The sequence below is a fragment of the Sciurus vulgaris genome, assembly GCF_902686455.1.
Source record: "Sciurus vulgaris genome assembly, chromosome: 13".
NCBI lineage: Eukaryota > Metazoa > Chordata > Mammalia > Rodentia > Sciuridae > Sciurus > Sciurus vulgaris.
In genome coordinates, this window is record NC_136474.1 from 39,936,551 (window position 1) to 39,955,809 (window position 19,259).

At 37.6% G+C, this 19,259-nt stretch overlaps 1 protein-coding gene across 1 annotated transcript in view; it reads right to left on the bottom strand.

The window, feature by feature from the left end:
• PTPRM (protein tyrosine phosphatase receptor type M) overlaps positions 1-19,259 on the bottom strand; it is an 849,607-nt gene that overhangs the window by 448,532 nt on the left and 381,816 nt on the right. The window contains 2 exon segments of the mRNA XM_079108449.1: positions 954-1,247; positions 6,553-6,727. Of these exon segments, the coding sequence (XP_078964575.1) occupies positions 954-1,247; positions 6,553-6,727 (469 nt within the window).

Consider the following 19,259-nt stretch of genomic DNA (forward strand, 5'->3'; position numbering starts at 1 on the left):
ACCCCACCTCCCTCTCATTTCACTCTACGTAATCTGAACACTTTTGATGGTAGTTCAATTCATGGATGCAGAACCTATGGATACAGAGGTCTAACTATACTTTTAAACTTAGAAACAAAACATACTTATTTTTTTAATTAATGTTATGTAAAGAATTTTCTAACTCCATAAAACTTCATGAATTTCCTCCTCTTGGACACAATTCAATACAAGGACTCTTGGTGTCCACCATACAAGAGCACTGTAGGATTCCATGTTATTTCTCTTTCTACCAGAGAGTCACCATACAGAAAGAGCCCTGTAATCTCTAACAGGAGTATCCTTCAGGTTCTGATTTTTATAATACATTACATTTCACTCTCCCTCAATTCTACTTTTATTTAAGTTGCAGAAGAGATTTATACAATTAGGAATCTGCATCCAAAGAACCCAAAGATTGTATGAAGCCCACAAATCATTCCTGCTCATGTTACATATGGGCTCCCAATCACTGGCCAGCAGCCCTCTATCAGATATCCATCAGTAAAACAAGATTTCTAGATCTAAGACGGAAGCTATTATTCCAAAGACCTCACAGGTTACAAGCACATTAATCATGAACATTAAACATAGGAATCATAAGGATAGGGTCTGACCCATTAATAGACATCACTGAAGTAGACAGTTTCCAAGATCCTTAGGAACTACTCTAGTATGAATTGTGTGGTACTCAGAGCAAGATGTATACTGAAAATAGGAAGAAGTGATGGAAGAAAGTTGAAAGATACCAAGCCTCGAGGTCACTGGTTCCAAAGTTCACAAGATGTTAATCTACTGTTGTCCTGGCTGAAGGAACATTTTATTCACATACAGGTTGCTAGTAGAGCTGGAAAGCAGAGAGGTCATCTAATGAACCCTAACATTAGCAGACAGAAAGACCAAGATGACTAGTTGCTGGTTTCCTTAATACTCACCAGCACATTTTGTTCTTGTCCGGAGAGCTGGCCCAGGAGATCCGGTGCCACCCTCCCCAGGCCTGGTGAGGAGCACACTAATCTCATATTCTGTATCTGGGTCAAGGTGCCCAATTTTATAACTTGTGGAATCCACTGGCTGCCGATCATTCCAGCTCCCACTGGCTGTGCAATACTCCACCTCGCGGGCCACAATGGGCCCATCTCCATTGATAGAGTTGGCATTGAGCTGTATCCACAAATAGGTTGCTCCCACGGAGGCCAGCTGTGGTGGGGCAATAGGAACAGGGGGTTCTGGAAGGCAAACAGAGAGCCACCTTTCAGATGCTTCTGTCTTTTGTATTAAAAGACTTAAACATGCATCAATAATTAAAATGCATAAGACATTAAAATTTTAGGAATGAATTGATGAGAAGAGTTAATGATAAAAGCACATTAAACAAATGTTTTCACAAGGCTCAGAGTTGCAAAACAAACCATCTTTTTTAAAAACCTAACTTGAAATGGGTGTGGTGGCTCACACTTGTTCCAACTACTTGGCAGGCTGAGATGGGAGAATCACTTGAAGGAGTTCAAGACCAGCCTGGGCAACATAAGGAGAAACTATCTAAAAATGAAACAAAATAAACCTAACTAGTTCAAGTAGATATGCCCCTAACAGTTCTAAAGATACAACTCATTTTGCTCAAACACATACATCAAAGTGACTGGTAAAAACTCTCTCAACTTACTTATTGAAAATCTTTTTTAAACTATCAAAGTACTAGAGTTCTCTACATCATTAAATTGAGTTTTCTTATATAAATAGTCCCAAGATAGCATCATTTTAAAAAGAAAATGAAAGTATAGTTTATCTCATCATACACATATCTCTAGGATGACTCATTTCCCAAAAAACTATCACAGTGGACTCATTTAGTTAGCAGAGAATGGAGAATTCTGGATAATAATGTGTACTGCTGCTACTATCAGGGAAGTTCTAGTAATGAGTCTTATTACAGCAGTGAACACAAAGGAAAGCTCTGAATCAAGGAACAAGCTTGATACCTGGCTTGATAAAAATTTAAGAATCAATAGCAGATGGTCTTTACAGCCTGAGAAAGTCTCTTCCATTGTTTATAACCAGAGACTGCCATATGTTTCTACAACATCATCTGAAAAGAAAGACAAGCAATCTTACAATAAATAGTTTTCCCAGTTTATTAGGTAGATGTTGGTGAATGGCCCTTCCAGACTCAAATGAAGATATTCTACAAGACAATATCACTGTGCATGGTAACACATGTGATAAACAGGATCTTACACAAAATAATACATTTTCACTTCAATGAGTTGTCATTTCAGAAAAATATGAGATCTAGTGATTGTTCTCAAGAGTGTTTCCACAGGTGCTTTGTGTCTTTTTCGTGTGTGTTTGTTCTTAACTCCTCATTTTGCTAATACAATACATGTGAAATAAAACTTGTTCCAAGCTTTTACTGGCACATGCTGTTGTTTGCTGCGATTTCTCCTTCCCTCTCACATAGCCAACATCACTAATCAATTACAGTCTTATTTCCTGCTGAACAAAACCTCAGGGCAACAAGTACCATCTGAGGCCTGCACCTGAGATATAGTAGGTCAATTCCTAGACTCAACAAGAAGTTATCAACATCAGTTCCCTTTGTTGGATTGGGGAATCCTTGTTCTTTTGTATATTCAAGGTGTGAAAAGTCATATGAATAAAATGGCTCATCAAAATGAGTAAAAAAAATGAAAAAAAGATATATCAAATTTCGAATGAATTCTATTTACAATTGTGATGTAAGTGTACTAAAACATTGTTCCTAAAGCTTATACACTGTAAGTTTGTGCTTCAAACAGTTCTGGTTTAACTCAAAATAATCTAACATCAATTTATGGCCCTTTAATATACATTCTAAAGCATTCGCATAGCTAAACAGAAAGAGCCAATTATATTCAAAGATTGTTGAACTGCCAGTCAAAATGCAACTCAGGGATAAGGTCACAAAGAGATGTTGGCAGCCCCACTCATTTAGGATATTGTTACTAGTATCCTAAAATTGACATGGTTTTAATGTGTTTTTGTCCAGAGAATATTTTCTATATTAATTCCTCATTAAGAAAAGTAACTCATATGCTAAATCCAATGAAAGATTCTACTAGAACCTGGAAACAACTAGGACAGACATTCAAAAGGACTTTTGGTTTCTGGAAGAATCAACATAAGAATAAATCAACATACACTTAAATTATGAACGTAGTTTTATGGACAAGGAAAGAAGGAAGGAAGGGAATGAGAGAGGAAGAATAGGTCTCAGTCTGTACCTAGTAATAAGAAGCAATTTAAAATATTTATTTATTTCTTTTGTCCCCACTCCCATAAGTTGCCCAGATTGGGATCAAACTCGTGATCTTACAGCTTTGGCCTCCCAATTACCAAAGATTGCAGGCATGCACCAACTGCCCCTGACTAAAATATTTAATTCAAGAGAAAGAACACCAAACAATTAATTCTAAACCAAACCATTAATGAGTAAATTCATGCACATAAGTACATACATACACCTAATTGATACAAATGAATGTCTGATGCATATATGTCAATACCATATTTAATTACATGAAATGTATAACTCATATATAAACATACAAATCATATAATTAAACTTTAAATTGATATGGGCATATATGCATGCATTATGGAGATTATATGAAATATTTTTATGTCTTTAATTACTAAAAGCAGTAGTAGACATGAATAAATACTAGAGTAATAGTAAAAGAGTTTGTGCTTTATTTCAGGAGCTGTCACCAAATCAGAGTGTGGTCTTAAGAAAATGATAAACTCTACAGACTTTACTTCTTCCTATGTGTAAAATGTTAGCATTCCAAATATTATACAGCATACAAAAAGTATTAGGTTGCAAATAAGTAGCCTAACAGTGCTATTGTGTATTTTAAAATAACTGTCTCAAGGAAAACAACTTCATGTAAACTAGTAGAAAATGGCATATTATCTAGTTTTTTTAATATGAAGTATATATAAAATTTGGCAATAAAATTATAAATGGAGGAAAAGACAAATTCATATTTGAGTCCCACCTGCATGCCATCTAATCATCACTGGTCTTGGCAGCATACAGAGATGAAAGGTAGAATCCACATATTTTTATCAGTGAGCTAGGATACTATCACATGGGAAAGCATGGAGCACAAGTGTGTACATTCTTTGTGTCCAGGTTTGTTCTGAAGTCTAGAAATATCTGATTTATTTGTAGCTCCCAATAAATTAACTTTCCCACAAGCAATTTTTAAAGAGGCTACCATATCTGCCATTGGTGCATCAACCACACAGTACAGGTCACAGTGAAATGTTATAGCAACTATTAGTTACAAAGGGAAACTGATAACAAAGAACTGAACCAAGATCAAAGTTAGATAACAACAGTGATGATGGGAAGACTGAGGACATTTTATAGCATTTGTCAGTAAACTTTACCCACTTTCTACACTGTGAACCCTCACCAGAGAACTTCAACAAGTTAGGGTGTAAACAGCAATGATGACTTTTAGTGTTTTTATAAACATTAAAACTAAATTCAAAATTTTTCCCAGGAAGATTAGTTCAAGTTTCACTACAAATCAAAACAATTAAGAATCCTATGTGGCAATGTATGGGATTCAGGTAGACATTTTGACATGTGCTTCCTCATGCTGAATATCCTTCATTGCTGGTAATTCTCAAGGGAGAGAAGCTGATAAGCCCAGCGCTGTATGCTAAGCCATGCGTGATGACTATGTATAACACTGATCTCCCAACAGAAGCACATATACAAACCACCTACAGGCTTTATACTAGAAACTATACCCCCAGAGATTCTGTTTCTGCATGTGGTAGGAGAGGGGAGAAGACAGTAGGTAGGTAGGCATTTATACTTCTCAGAATGTGGAAAGAGAGTTCTGATATGCATTCCCAGATGACAACTGATCTACTGGCTCAGACAGTAAGAATACCCTGATTTTCTTCTTCTTATCACAATCCTATATATGCTAGCTGTGTTCACTGTTCTAAGTGCTGCAATATACTTTAAGCAGTTCAACTTCCTATCCTGTAAGATAGGTGACATTATAATAGTGTAATGGTCAATTTGAATTGTTGACCTGATTGGATTAAAAGATGAAGATCATTAAGAGGCTTCTGGGTGTTTCAGTGAGTGCATGTCTAGGAATGACTGGAATGTGGGATAGTGAACTGAAGTGGAGACCCTCCCTAAGCATGGGTAGCACAGCCCAACAGGATGGAATAAACATTGGAAGAACAAGGCAGCAGATGCAGATGCAAACTCCACTCTCTTGAACAGGTTCTTGATTGATGCTTTGATCTTCTGAGGATATCAGATTCTAGCTTCTTCACTCTTCCAAAGCGAACTCTGCCAGTGATTCTTCACGTAGTTTCCAGAAGCTTGGTCTTGGACTGGGCAGCTACTGGTTTTTCCAGCTCTCTAGTCTGCAGACAGCCATTGTGGTCTATCCAGTTTCTGGTTGTGTAAGCCAATCTAATAAATTCCCTTTTTATAATCATACTTCCTGTTGATTCTGTACTCTAGAGAGGCTGACTAATAAAAATAGCTATCTTACATACAAGGAAACAGATGCCCAAAGAGGGCAAGCCCTTGGCCTGCACAAACATAGCTGCCTGAAAAGGGAAATAGACTCTCCTAAGAAGATTTTACATTTCATATTTAAGAAATGAAAAGGAAAAGTTTAAAATAAAGGCCTGGGGCTCTACCTTGGTGGTAGAGCATATGCTTAGTATGCATGAAGCCCTAGGTTACATCCCCAGCACCAAACAAATAAAATTAAATAAGGCATCATTTTGTTCTCCTAGAAAAACCAGCATTGGCCTGGCACAGCTGGCTAAAAATACCTCATGGTACTTCTACAAGTCCAATTACTATCTAGGGCCAAAAATTGCCTTTGTAGCTTAATACTATAATCTCCTCAGTCCACAAAAAAAGCATTAAATAAGCTGAAGGAAACTTATTTCCCCCCTCTTTTTTTCCCTCATTCCCCACCCCCTTGAATATAATGACTTAATTTTCATGGCACACAAAATACAGTAACAGAATCTAACTGGAACATTATGAATGTTAACGCAGCATTATCAATATGGCCTGTGTGATATGGCAGGGCATTTTTATACTGACACTGTTTCATTTTATTAACCACCCTTCTATCATAAACACCCTGGCTGGTGAATATTTGCATTTTAAGTGATTTTATATCAGTAAAAAATTTTCAGTCCTTAAAAAAAATTATAGGTTGTAATCTCTATATATAGAGCTGGCAGAAGACCTCGCCAAAAGCACATTCATTGCTTTGTATGCAATGAAATGAACATAAACAACATGCATTTTTCAAAAATATTGCTCACATGCAAAGTTTGCACTTAAAATGCAATCCATCAATATAACCTGTTACCAAACAACTGTTCAGTAACAGACAAGTTTGAGTTTAAGCAAATAATGAAAAAATAACCATCTAACATATCTATTTTCATAGACTATATTACAGCATATAAAAACATATTAAATACCTTTAACTACCAATTCTGCATAGTTTGATATCCCAACACCTCCTTCAGTGCGAATCATACAGCGGTACTTCCCAGCATCTCGTTTGGTGGTATTCACAACATTAAATGAAGCTATGAATCTTCTGGAACTAGTCACCTTTATTTCCTTCAGAGGAGCATCTCGTACATCAATGCCCTATAACAACAGAGGTAGGGAGGGGACAAAAAGAAGCAATATCAGCTGTCATATCAAAACAGTAAGACCCTGATGGCACATGATCAATGTCATTTTCACATGAATCTTACTTCAGTCGTTTATTGTCCATGGACAGTTTTCCAGGGGAACAGCTGACCAGAAAACTGCAATTCTGGATTTATCAAAACATTGAACACCGAGGGTACAAAATAAAATGGGTGGAAATGTCTTGATTTTACCCCTGCAGACTATAAATTATGTTAAGGTAGCTCAACAGGGGAAGGAGAAAAGTACATAGGAAAATTCTTAACTTTGCTCCTTAGCAACATTTGGACATTTTACAACATTTTACCTGTTATTTCTAGGCTTGGCTAGGAAACAAAATTAACTTGCACACTACCATATCACTGATCTCATTTTATGTCTGAACACAAACAATGTTTCAAGAATGACATTAAGGTGTACATTAGGTATATTCTCAATGAACAGGCCTAGAGGACTAATCCAAACTTTATGATGCTCTTCTTAGATATGCAAAAACCAAACAGAAGTAGATGCCTAAAATCTATTACTTGACACTTAAATGTAACAAGATCCTATATCCCAGGGACAAATAAAGCGGGTTCCATTGCTGGTGTCCTTTTGTCTTTTATTATCCCTGAACACTTAACCTTTCAGTTAGGCACACTTGGAAATTCACTCTATGCTTCCAAGAGTTTAAAGTCCCAAAAGGAGGCAAGAGATTTCCATTCTATAATGTTTATTTTTTGTAATCATTGGGGGGAAAAGGATATCTTTTGCATGTTACTTGAAAGTATTAGTAGAAAATGATAGTCAAATATGTCAAGACCAATGTACGACGTCAAGCACTATGTCCATTTTTCACCCAGCAAGCATTCTTGGTGTGCCAAACTGTGCATTCATCATGTCAAAATACTAGGCCCAGAATGGTAAACAAAAGAAAAGTGGTTGCTATGATTATGGAGCTTCAGTTTATTGGGGAGTGTAAGTTTGAAATGAATACATGAATACTAATGATGGCTAGGGTGAAGGAAAGACTAGATGGCTGCCAGAAATCACAATTGGACCAGCTATTATAGACATGGGAGACCAGTATGAGGAAATGACATATGAACTAAGATTTGAAGTGTAAGCAGAAGTTGAACAGGCAAAGAAAGAGAATTGAAAGAAAGAGTATTCTAGACATAATAAATAGCATAGAAAGCCCTAGATGGTTAGAAAATGTTGCATAAAATTAAGGAAGCAAGAGGAACCAGGGGAGATGAACAAGGCCCTATTCATTCAGGGACTTGCAGACTGTGTTAAAATGTTTTTTATTTATAGCCATAAAAATGCAAGTCTACAAAAGAATCCAGCTCATCTGTATTATTCAGTGATTCATATTATGTAAAGTCTTTTAAAAGCTTTTATCTTTAGTATTTTCATTAGCAATATGTCTTAAAGGACATGAGTTTGTGAGTTAGCCTGACCAGGGTGCCAAATCATACTTGATCACACAAAGTGATTTACCTTCACAGGACCCCACCTTCCTTATCTGAAAGCAACTAATTTTAAGGGTTGTTGTGGGAAATAAAGCCTATATGCAAGGACGGTGGCATGATGGCGGATCCCACACATCCCCATCTAAACTTTGGAACATATGAGGAATGAATTTGAGGAGAAAGGCAGATAGGCTATTAAAATCCCACCTTTCTTACTGATAAAAACTGAAACTGCGACATCTGGCTTAGGTCTGCAAGAATAATGGGCTTGCTAATACTGAAGGACAAAATTAAACAGACTCACCCAACCAGTCACAGGGGCACTAGAAAACCACAAGGCCTTCCATATGTTGTAAAACTCACAGGATGGAGGAGTGGGGTTCCCACAGGCAGTTAGCTCCCCAAAGAAGTGTCTGAGCTAGGCATACCCTGTGCTTCTTCTCAGGCAGCTCCTGCTTGGGTAGTGAGAAGGCAGTCAGGAGTGCTGTACTAATAGAACTATACTGCACATGCAAGTAAACATCAGGAGTGGGGAAAAAGGGTTCCATCAACATTATCTTTAGTACCAATCATAAAACAGCCTTGTTTGTGGATTAAAATGTCATAAGTTAAAATATAAAATTGGATACATATCTTCTATATGTGTATAATGTACTAAAATGCCTTAAATTTGATCTGACAAACACTAAGATGTCAAAAACAATTAATATTATTAATACAGATAAAGTGTTCCTCTCTGCACTCCATACATTCTGTCTCTGACACCCAACCCCAAAATAAATAATTAAATCTATCACTAGGAGTAACCCAAGACTGACTACTCTACAAAATTAAGTTTATCTTTTTTTCAGTCAGAATAAAATATTTACCTCTGGTTTTTAGGGAAATAAATAAGCCCTAAAGACAGGCAGATCTCATATCAGTAAGTATTTTGTTTAAGTATTTTGTGAAGCAAAATACTTACTGATAAGTAAAAAGGACAGGGACTACCTGATTTACTTGCTTACTTGTGGCATGAATCTATTGGGTTATACTTTTATAGTAATCCTACATATTTTTTCCTAAAAGAAACACATCTCAAAAGGATGTTTATTTTCAAAAGAATTTTTTTCTTTTTAGCAATGCTGGAGATTGATCCCAGGGCCTATGCATGCTAGGCAAATGCTCTGTTACTGAGTGACACCCTATTCAAAGAATTTTAATGTATGTACTTATTGATCTCAGGACAACTCCAGGCAGTATTGAGGGCACACAGGGTAAGAAAAACTCACTTTTGAATGTGTACATATGTTGGAAGAGCATCACTCAGAGTTATCATGTCTTATGTCACAAACCTACCCTGTAAAATAAACAGCCTCAGAGTAGCAACTCTACACAACTCTTAACACATGGCATGGTCTCTCACGAGAAGCCTTTTAAAAACAAATCCCATGTGCTTAACCAGACAGATAATTAGGTTCAGCTTCTACAGGAAAAATAATAAATAGGGAGGGAACCCATGTACTAACTAGCATCATTTTAGATTGGAATCCACACAGGAATACCAAATAACATGTCTTGCTCAAATCTTCAGGTCATTTTCTATTGCATAAATCATGCATACATGGATCCAAGCATTCATTCAACCAAAACTCAGTGAACATCTTTTATGAGGCACGCTGCTAAGGGAGCAGAGAGTCAATGGAATAATCCTTTGCCTAAATAAGTTTATAGTCTTGTTAGTGAAATGAACTTGTGAGGCAATATTCATGATGCAGAACAAAGAACTCCTCCCATAGCACACATGGGGCCTAACTGGGCAATATTTGAGTGTAGTTCAGGCTTCCAAGAACTAGAGCCAGAGCCCAGCCTTGAGGATGCACAGCAGTGTCCTAGGCAGGGAAGAAGAAGAAATGGAGGCCAGCTGAGAGAGGGGCTCTGGAACAGGAGGAGCCTAGGGAGCACAAGGAACTGGAACAGAAACATAACTTACTCCCTATTGCTAAGACAGAAGCATTCTAGGGGGCAGGCTGGTGGGGCAAAATGCTGCAAAGAGGAGCAAAATAGAGACTACACCCTGGAGTATGACAGGGTGATGACTGACTGCCATTCATATGGATGGAGTAACAGAGGCTTTTAGGCAAAGGGGAACATAAACACATCTGTGGATAAGAAAAGAATATGGGAGTTGATATCAAAGGAAACTGGCTATTATTCTTTTCTAGAAATCATCTTTTTTGTTTTGTTGTTTTGTTGTGGTACTAGGGATTGAACCAAGGAACACTCTACCACTGAGCTATATCCCCAGTCCTTTTTTATTTTGAAACAGTGTCTTGCTAAGGTGCTTAGGGCCTTATGAAGTTGCTGAGGCTGGCTTCAAACTTGAGATCCTTCTGCCTCAGCCTCCCTAGTCAGTGGGATTACAGACATGTGCCACTGTACCCAACACTTTTCCAGGAATTCGGTAATGAATGATAAAAGAGAGAACACAGGAATAATTCCAAAGATATTTAGGAAGCAAAGTAAACAAAAAGGAGGAGTATACTATAGTAATCTCTGTCTCCTCCAGTAGGACACAAGGTCCTCAAGGTTAAAGGTCGTATCTTATGAATTTCATGTACCCAGGTGCTCAATACTTGGAGCTCAAAGATTTGCTGACTCTGAGAATAATATCCTCAGTGTAAAAAACTTTTTCTTAGGTAGAGGAGAAAATTTAGTTTAACAGATTAAAATCCCAAGCCTAAACTATAATAGAGATGAATAAGGAAAATAAAATGTTTAATTTTATTTTTCTCATATGAAACTTTTTTACAACTCCACTTTAACATTAATTTATAAATGACAGATAAAAATATAAAAAGTACATATTAACGAGGTACCATATAACACTATATGGTACACTGTAACATATGTATGTTCTGTATAATGGTTAAATAATATTAAACACCTAGCTCCTCATTTATCATTTCTTTATGATGAAAACATTCAAAATCCCTTCTTCTAGCTTTTTTGTTTCCTGACATGTTGCCCATAACTAGGTAAGTGCTATACCACTGAGTTATGTGCCCAGTCCTCTTCAAGCTAATGCACTATTCTAAAAGAACAGTACATTATAGTTAACAATAGTCCTTATGACTACAGGGTATTTTAAAGGCATTTTGTGTCCCTCAGTTGGCACCTTTGCCCAAACTCATCCTGTGATAGGCAAAAAAAAAAAAAAAAAAAAAAAAAAACTGTCTAAATTCTAGCCCCCAGAACTGTAAATATGTTACCTTAAAAGCAAGTTTGCAGATATGATTAAAATAAGGACATAGAGGTAGGAAGACTAGACTGGATTATCTGTGTGGGCCTAATGTCCTCACAAGGATTTCAGAAAAGGAAAGCAGGAGAGTCAAATACAAATGAAAGAGGTGTGATAACAAAGCAGAGGCAGGGGGCATATACTCTGAAGACAGAGTAAGGGGTAAGAAGCGAACAAATGAAGGATATGAGCAGATAGAAAACTCATGGACATATTTTCCCTTAGAAGTTCCAGAAGGAACCAACCCTGGTCACTTTATCTTAAGTCATCTGACTCCCAGAAGAAGGAAGACCCTAAGTTTGTAGCAATTAGTTACAGCAATAATAAGACATTAATTCAATGACCATCAGGGTTATAATAAGGCTTGTGGCTTTTTAACGATGTATAATAGTGCCCATCCTAATTTATCAGAGCTGCATGGCTAATCTTCAAGATTGTGCTGAGTCTTATGCACTGGTAAGACCCTATTCAAAAGCTATCTTTGTAGCCAAAACAAAAAAAATGAAGTTGGAGGACTCACACTTTTCAACTTTAAAATTTACTAGAAAGCAAACAGTAATCAAAGGGACAGTGAGTGGAGTGCTAGCATAAAAGCTGACATGGACAAACACAACAGACGCCCAGAAGTAAACCTTCACATAAAATTCCAGTGATTTTTTTCCCCCAAGATTGTAAATTCGTTTGGTGGGGAATTTCTAGTTTGTTAGTTAGTTTGTTTTTTTTTTTTTTTTTTTTTCCCAATAAATGGTACTGGAAGAACTGGATACATATTTGCAAAAGAAAGATGTGGGACTCCTATCACATAAAAGTTAACTAAAAATAATTCAAATCCATAAACTCAAGTGGTAACACTAAAAATCTCATAAAAGAAAGCATAGGGATAGAATCTTCACAATCTGAGATTTGGAATTGTTTTTTGGGAGGCTGAGACAGGAGAATTGCAAATTTGAGATCAGGCTCACAACTTAGCTAGGCTCTAAGCAACTTAGTAAGATCCTGTCTCAAAATAAAAAATAAAGATTGGGTATGTGGTTCAGTGATTAAGAGGCCCTGGGTTCAATCTCTGGTATAAAAAAAACAAAACAAAACAAAAAATGAAACTGCGCAAAGAACTTAAAGATGTTTCTCTAAGGAAGCTATTCACAACATCATTAGTCACTAAGCATTAGGGAAATGTAAATCAAAACCAAAATGAGATACTACTTCACATCCAGAAAGATAACTATTATCAAGAGGTGGGGGGTGGGGGGCAAGTATTAGTGAAGACATAAAGAAACTGAAGCCCTTGCTGGTGGGAATGATGTAATCATTATGAGAAACATTTTGACAATTTCTCAAAAAGATAAAAATAGAATTATCATATTATACCCAGCAATTCTTCTCCTGGATATTATTCCAAAGAACTGAAAAGGGGATCAAACAGATATATGGTAATGATCAAACAGATACATGCTAATGTTCATACCAGGATTATTCACAGTAGTCAAAAAATGAAGCAACCTAATTTTCCATTAACAGAAGAATGGATAAGTATAATGTGATATATACATACAATGGAATATTACTGAGTTTTTAAAAAGAAATCCTGACACATGCTAAAACATGGATGAATCTCAGAGATATCATAGTGAAATAAGCTAGTCATAAAGGCAAATATACCATAATTCCACTTCCATGAGGTAACTAGAATTGGCAAATTCATGCAAAAGGAGAATGGAATAGTGGCTACAAGGGGTAAAGGCGAAATAGGATTTAATTCTTAGTGGTTTTTGTTTTGGTGACAGAAAAGTTTTGAATATAAAAAGTGGAGATGGGCATACAACATTGGCAATGTACTTGATGCCGCTGAATTGTACACATAAAAGTGGTCAAAATGGTAAGATTCATGTTGGGTGTATTTTCTCAGAATTAAAAAAAAATGCCATCATTTTCTACCGCTCAATAGCATAACTCGTTCTCACACCTACATCTGAAGACTTCACTAAAACAAGTTGGAGTATAGGTTAAAAGTGTTTGCAACCCACACGAATACAGTTTTCTCATACTAGATAAAGGTGTCATGGACATACACTGGAGAAAAGATAGCCTCTTCAACAAATGATACTGGGAAAACTGGAAATCCATACGTAACAAAATGAAATTAGACCCCTATCTCACCCTGTGCAAAACTCAACTCAAAATAGATCAAGGCGCTAGGCAGTAGACTAGTGAGTGATCCCGCATCTACTAGAAGAAAAAGTAAGCTCAACTCTCCATCATGTCAGCTTAGGGAACCAACTTCCTCAGGAAGTCTCCTAAAGTGCAAGAAGTAAAATCAACAATCAATAAATAAAATGGTATCAAACTAAAAAGCTTCTTGACAGCAAAGGAAACAAGAATGTGAAGAGAGAGCCCACAGAAAATATTTGTCACCTGCACCTCAGGTAGAGCATTAATCTACAGGATATATGAAATACTCAAAAAACCCTGTCAATAAATGGGTAAAGGAACCTAACAGGTACTTCACAGAATAAAAAATATGATCAGTTAACAAGTATATGAAAAAATGGTCAACATCACTAACAATTAGAAAAATGCATATTAAAACTATATTAAGATTTCATCTCACTCCAGTCAGAATGGCAATTATCAAGAACACGAGTTAAAAAAAAAAAAAGTTGGTGAGGTTATGGGGGAAAAGGTACACTCATACATTGCTGGTAGGACTGCAAATCAGTGCAACCACTCTGGAAAGCAGTATGGAGATTCCTCAGAAAACTTGGAATGGAACCAACTTCTGACCCAGGTCTGCCACTCCTTGGTACATATCCAAAGGACTTAAAATCAGCAAAGTATAGTGACGCAGCCACATCAATGTTTATAGCAGCTCAATTCACAAGCTATGGTACCAACCTAGGTACCCTGCAACAGATGAATGGATAAAGAAAATGTGGTATATACACAATGGAATATTACTCAGTTCTAAAGAGGAATTAAACTATGGCATTCACCAGTAAATGGATGGAACTGGAAACTATCATGGTAAGTGCATAAGCCAGTTCCCCAAACAAAGGCGTCTCTGATATGTGGATGCAGACTTACAATATGCAAGGGTTAGGGGCAGGGATGGGTGTTCACCTGATTGGACAGGGTGGAGTGGCAGGAAGTGAGGGGGGATGAAAATAGGAAAGCTAGTAGAATTAATCAAACATAACTTTTCTATGTATCTATGATATCTGTAGAATTTTTATTATATTAGATCCCTGACAAGTAAAAATTGTATACATATATGAAACTGGTCTTTGAATGAGATAAAAAATATTTAGATGAATATTTCTATTGATTTTTGTGATATCACAGTGCTTTCCCAGAACAAAATAATTTCTTACTAAATAGCATGTTAAAATTAAAATAAATTTCATATTTATTATCTCAAAAATGAGGAATCCCCTATCACATTCTAAAATGCAGACGAAGCTGAACTCTTTCTGCATGACAAGGATATTCCTCAAATACACACATTCAATAGCCATAAGAGGATATTTCTCAGAATATACAAACAAACTAAGTAAGATTAAGTGTGCTCAAGATAATTTAAGAGAAGAGCTTGTAGAATGACTAAAATGTATACTTAGAATTAGGAATGCATGGCAATATTGAATATCTAGAATATTCATCATTCAGAATGAGGCATACCATTGAGATGTGTGGTATAACTTCTGCACAAACAGAAACCCCATTTTGGAAACATGAGCTAGAACACCTGAGGATGGACAAGCATGGAGGCGCCATGAAGATGAATGAAATGAGCAGAGAACAAAAGAGCAAGAATTTGGAAAGGACAGGAGAGAGAAGTAGAAAGGATGAACCTAGAAGAAAATTGACACATGCATAGTAAGAAAGAGGAGGGAAATAACCAGCTGATAGGAAAGGAGAAGGGTTGGGCAAACCAATAGGAAGGGAACAGTGAAAAGGAAGGGCAGGATCAAGGGCAGGAGAGAGGGGCAGAGACAGGAGAGCAAACACCCAAACCCCAAATCTGGAAGAGGCAATTCACATGGGAAAATGAACTGCTCCTTGGATGATATCATTTCTTCTTTTCCTTTGAAATCTTGACAAGTATACATAAATAAAATTTCATGCTGAAAAGTTGGTCCCGTCCAGCATTACCTGTAGATTATTAGCTCCCTATGGGATGCCATGCTTCAGGAACCATCCACACCTGGGTTAAAGGAGGAAAATGAGGGACTGTCCTAAAGTTCAGGAGAGGGTGGGGAAGGAAGAGAAGACACCCTGTCTATCACTTTGTTAGTGCTGATGTAATGCAGAAAATCTACCCAATATTTTCCCCTTAGCATGTCCCCTTAGCATGCCAAGTATTTTAAGCTTAAGTAGCTGAGAAAAGTACAAAGCAGGCAAGTCTTTCTGACCTCCTCCTACTGAAATTTCCTCAGTCCATCCCCACCCCACACCAAACAGGGCACAACACCTAGGAATTTCTGGTCATTCTCTGACCTCCCTCCCTCCTCCTCTGACAGGTGTCCTGCCCCATATCAGAGAGAAGGAATGGCCACGAAGAGAGGTCAAGAAGAATCTGAAAAACAGGCGTGGCTAGGTTCCCCAGTTTGTAACTATTAGACCACACTCTTTGTCCTCCAATCAAATTTCTGTAGGACTGTTCATAAAATCACAATTTTTACTGGATCTTTGAGTACTGCTTTTCTGAAGGCATCTGTGTCACAAACAAATACATACTTTTTAATTGTTTTAGTCTCACTGATCTGTATATGGTTATAGGAGCCTCTGCCCCAAACGTTATGATAAATAAGGAAAAGATTGTACTTTTTCCTCTATAGTGCCAAACCCTATTTATTGGGCCATTAGTAAATAAGGAAGACACAGGGTTTAAAGTCATTGGTAAAACATCAGGCAGAATCACCTAGCCTAGCTCCCAGGACACTGTGAGTGCAATATGAGATAAAGGCCATTAATGTTAAGGTGAACCTGTGAATGACCAGACCATGGCTACCATGAATTAATGCTGAAGTCAGCACCAAGGCTATTTCTCATCTCTGACATTCCCCAACATCATTCCCTCTGATAAAGTTGTGCTCCTCAAGTGTACAGGTGACACCGATGCATATGTATAAAAAAGAAGAAAAAAAAAGGATAGAGAAAGGTATCTGTGAAGTCAGTGAATTTAAACTAACAAGATAAACATCAGCCAAAACAAATGTGGACCTCATACTTCCTTGAAAATAGAGACTTAATAAGTAGCTACCTAGAGACCTGACTTAGGAGCTCCTTTATCATTAAAATGTAGGTAAAGATTGTGGAGTGGATATTCTTAAAAATCTAATTCAATTTCCAGTTGTAGTGGTAGAAATGAAGGGTCTGGGGTGGTAGTCCCTCTTCTCCTACTCTGGGAAGAAGTCCAGCAGAGAACATTCCATCCCAGGCATCCTGCTTTCTGCAGAGCAAGTAAAAAGTGGATTCCTTCAGAGAAATGTGAGCAGGCACAGAAGAACTCATCTGGTCCATAGCTAGGGGACAGAAAAGGAGACAAGAGTCTGAAAACTTCATTCTTAAGAGGAAGATGGCAGCTCCCCACCTCCCCAGTGCTGAACAATCAGGTATGTAAAATTGGGTACTAGACTCAAATGTCATGGCCATAGGACAGGGCATACCCATTTATCTGAAATCCTTGGGGCAGAATGGGGTTCAACAATAAGAGTTTTAAAAATTTTAGATAGATGAATATACTACTTATTAAGTGACACTCCCAGGACAGTCTGGGAGAGCACACCACCACCACGCAGGTTGATATTTCTGTGTCAAAACTTAAGAATACTGATTCTAAGGAGAAAGAGAATACAGACCCTATTAAATAGCTTCTTCACTTCTATTCAGGTCAGGTTTTGTCACTGAACGAATTTTAAAAATGAGCAGGCTTTGCTACTAAGTTAGATATGGACAATGTTCATTTTGTCAACTTTCAAAATGAAGGTTAAGGTACACAGAAAGACCTCCAAGAATGCAGAGTCCCCAAAACCACTGCTGGCCCTCACCACTGCAGTGTCAGCTGACAGCTCAGCCACACTGGGCTACTCACTGTCCTTCTCACCCAGGTAGGCTCCACCCTTGAGGTCACACCTCCTTCTTTCTCGAATGTTCCCCCATACACAGCCCCACCGCTAACCTGTGCTTTTCCAGTCAGTCACTGCTCAACTTGATCCTAGATTGAAAACTGAAACATGCTTCTGCATGGCACGGCCCACCTTTTCCTTTCAGAACAGTAGTGACTACTCTGACGTGTTACCCAAATGACTTACTATTGTTATCCTCTCCCTCCTGTTTAGGATATAAGTCTCGCGAAGTCAGGGGGGTTTACCGGGATTTTATTGTTTTTTTATTTTATTTTATCTCTAGCACAGAGATCATATGGGACATATTTTTTGAGGTAGCTTTTAATTACTATGATCAAACAACCCAACACGAACAACTTAGAGGAAGAAAAGCTTATTCTGGCTCACAGCTAAAGAACTTATAGTCCACAGTTGGCCAACTTCATATCTCTGGGTTGGAAGTGAGGCAGAGCATCATGGTGGAAAGGGCATGGTGGAGGACTGCTGCTCAAAACATGGTAGCCCGGAAACAGAAGAAAAAGGGAAGGGGCCACAGGAAAACTGCAACCTTTTAGGGCATGCCACCAGTGACTCACCTCCTCTAGTCATGCCTCATCTGACTACAGTTACCATCCAGTTAGTCCATTCAAACTAGGATGGAATGATTAGATTATAGCTCTCAAAATCCAATCATTTCTACTTTGAAGATTCATCCATTAACTCAGGAGCTTTAGGTCAATACATCCTGAACCTCAAGAACTACTGTGCAAGTAGGAGCCTTTGGGGCATCATTTTGTTATTCTAGCAGAACAAAACAATGGAACCGTACACTGTGTAGAGATGGCGAGATTGTCAGATTTCTTCCAGCTTTTCCGAGGTTAGGAAGAGGCAGCCCCACAAAGTATTGGCTCTCCATCTTCTTAATAGTGTGATAGGAAAATGAGCAGCAACCAAGAGTGGTCATCCAGATTGTTCTTCACAATATAAAGAATTCACCATGGGAGACAGCCTAAGATACAATTATTGGGAACAAATACCTTAGATTTCATATGAAGCATGGCAACTGCAGGACCAGGGTTGTTAATGAAATTGCTGCCCTATCTTTTGTGAACTTAATGAAAGAACCATAATGAAGATGCCTGAGAGGAAATGATCTTACTGGTTGTTAAAATAGCTCTTTATGAAGGCAAGAGTATCTTTAAAAGTGCATGTATTTCAATGTGAGCAAGCTTGAAAAAAGTACTGATAGTTATTTAAATTAGACTTACAACCTTCTTTATGCAATGGACTAACTTGAGGACTTCTAAATGAGCAGTAATTTACCAGCAAAAAAAGATACATATTAAGTCTTTCAGGAATAGTTTTGCAATAATCAGAGCAATGATTGAAAGAAATTGAGTTCTGGGAAGTTAGCAGCACTTGCAGCAAATTAATCAATCTCAGGCTTTTTGGAGTTGCACAAGCTCAAAGGAGAGGAGCCAGGCCTCTTCCTCAGTCACGCAGGTGGGGATTGAACTGCACTTGCCCTTCTTCAATAGTAAAAATAGTCTGTACTAACCCACTTTCAGATATGCCCATTTGTAACACCCTGATTGAAATTCTTACTACTGAGATCACTAATAACATCAGCAGAGCCTGGAGTAATT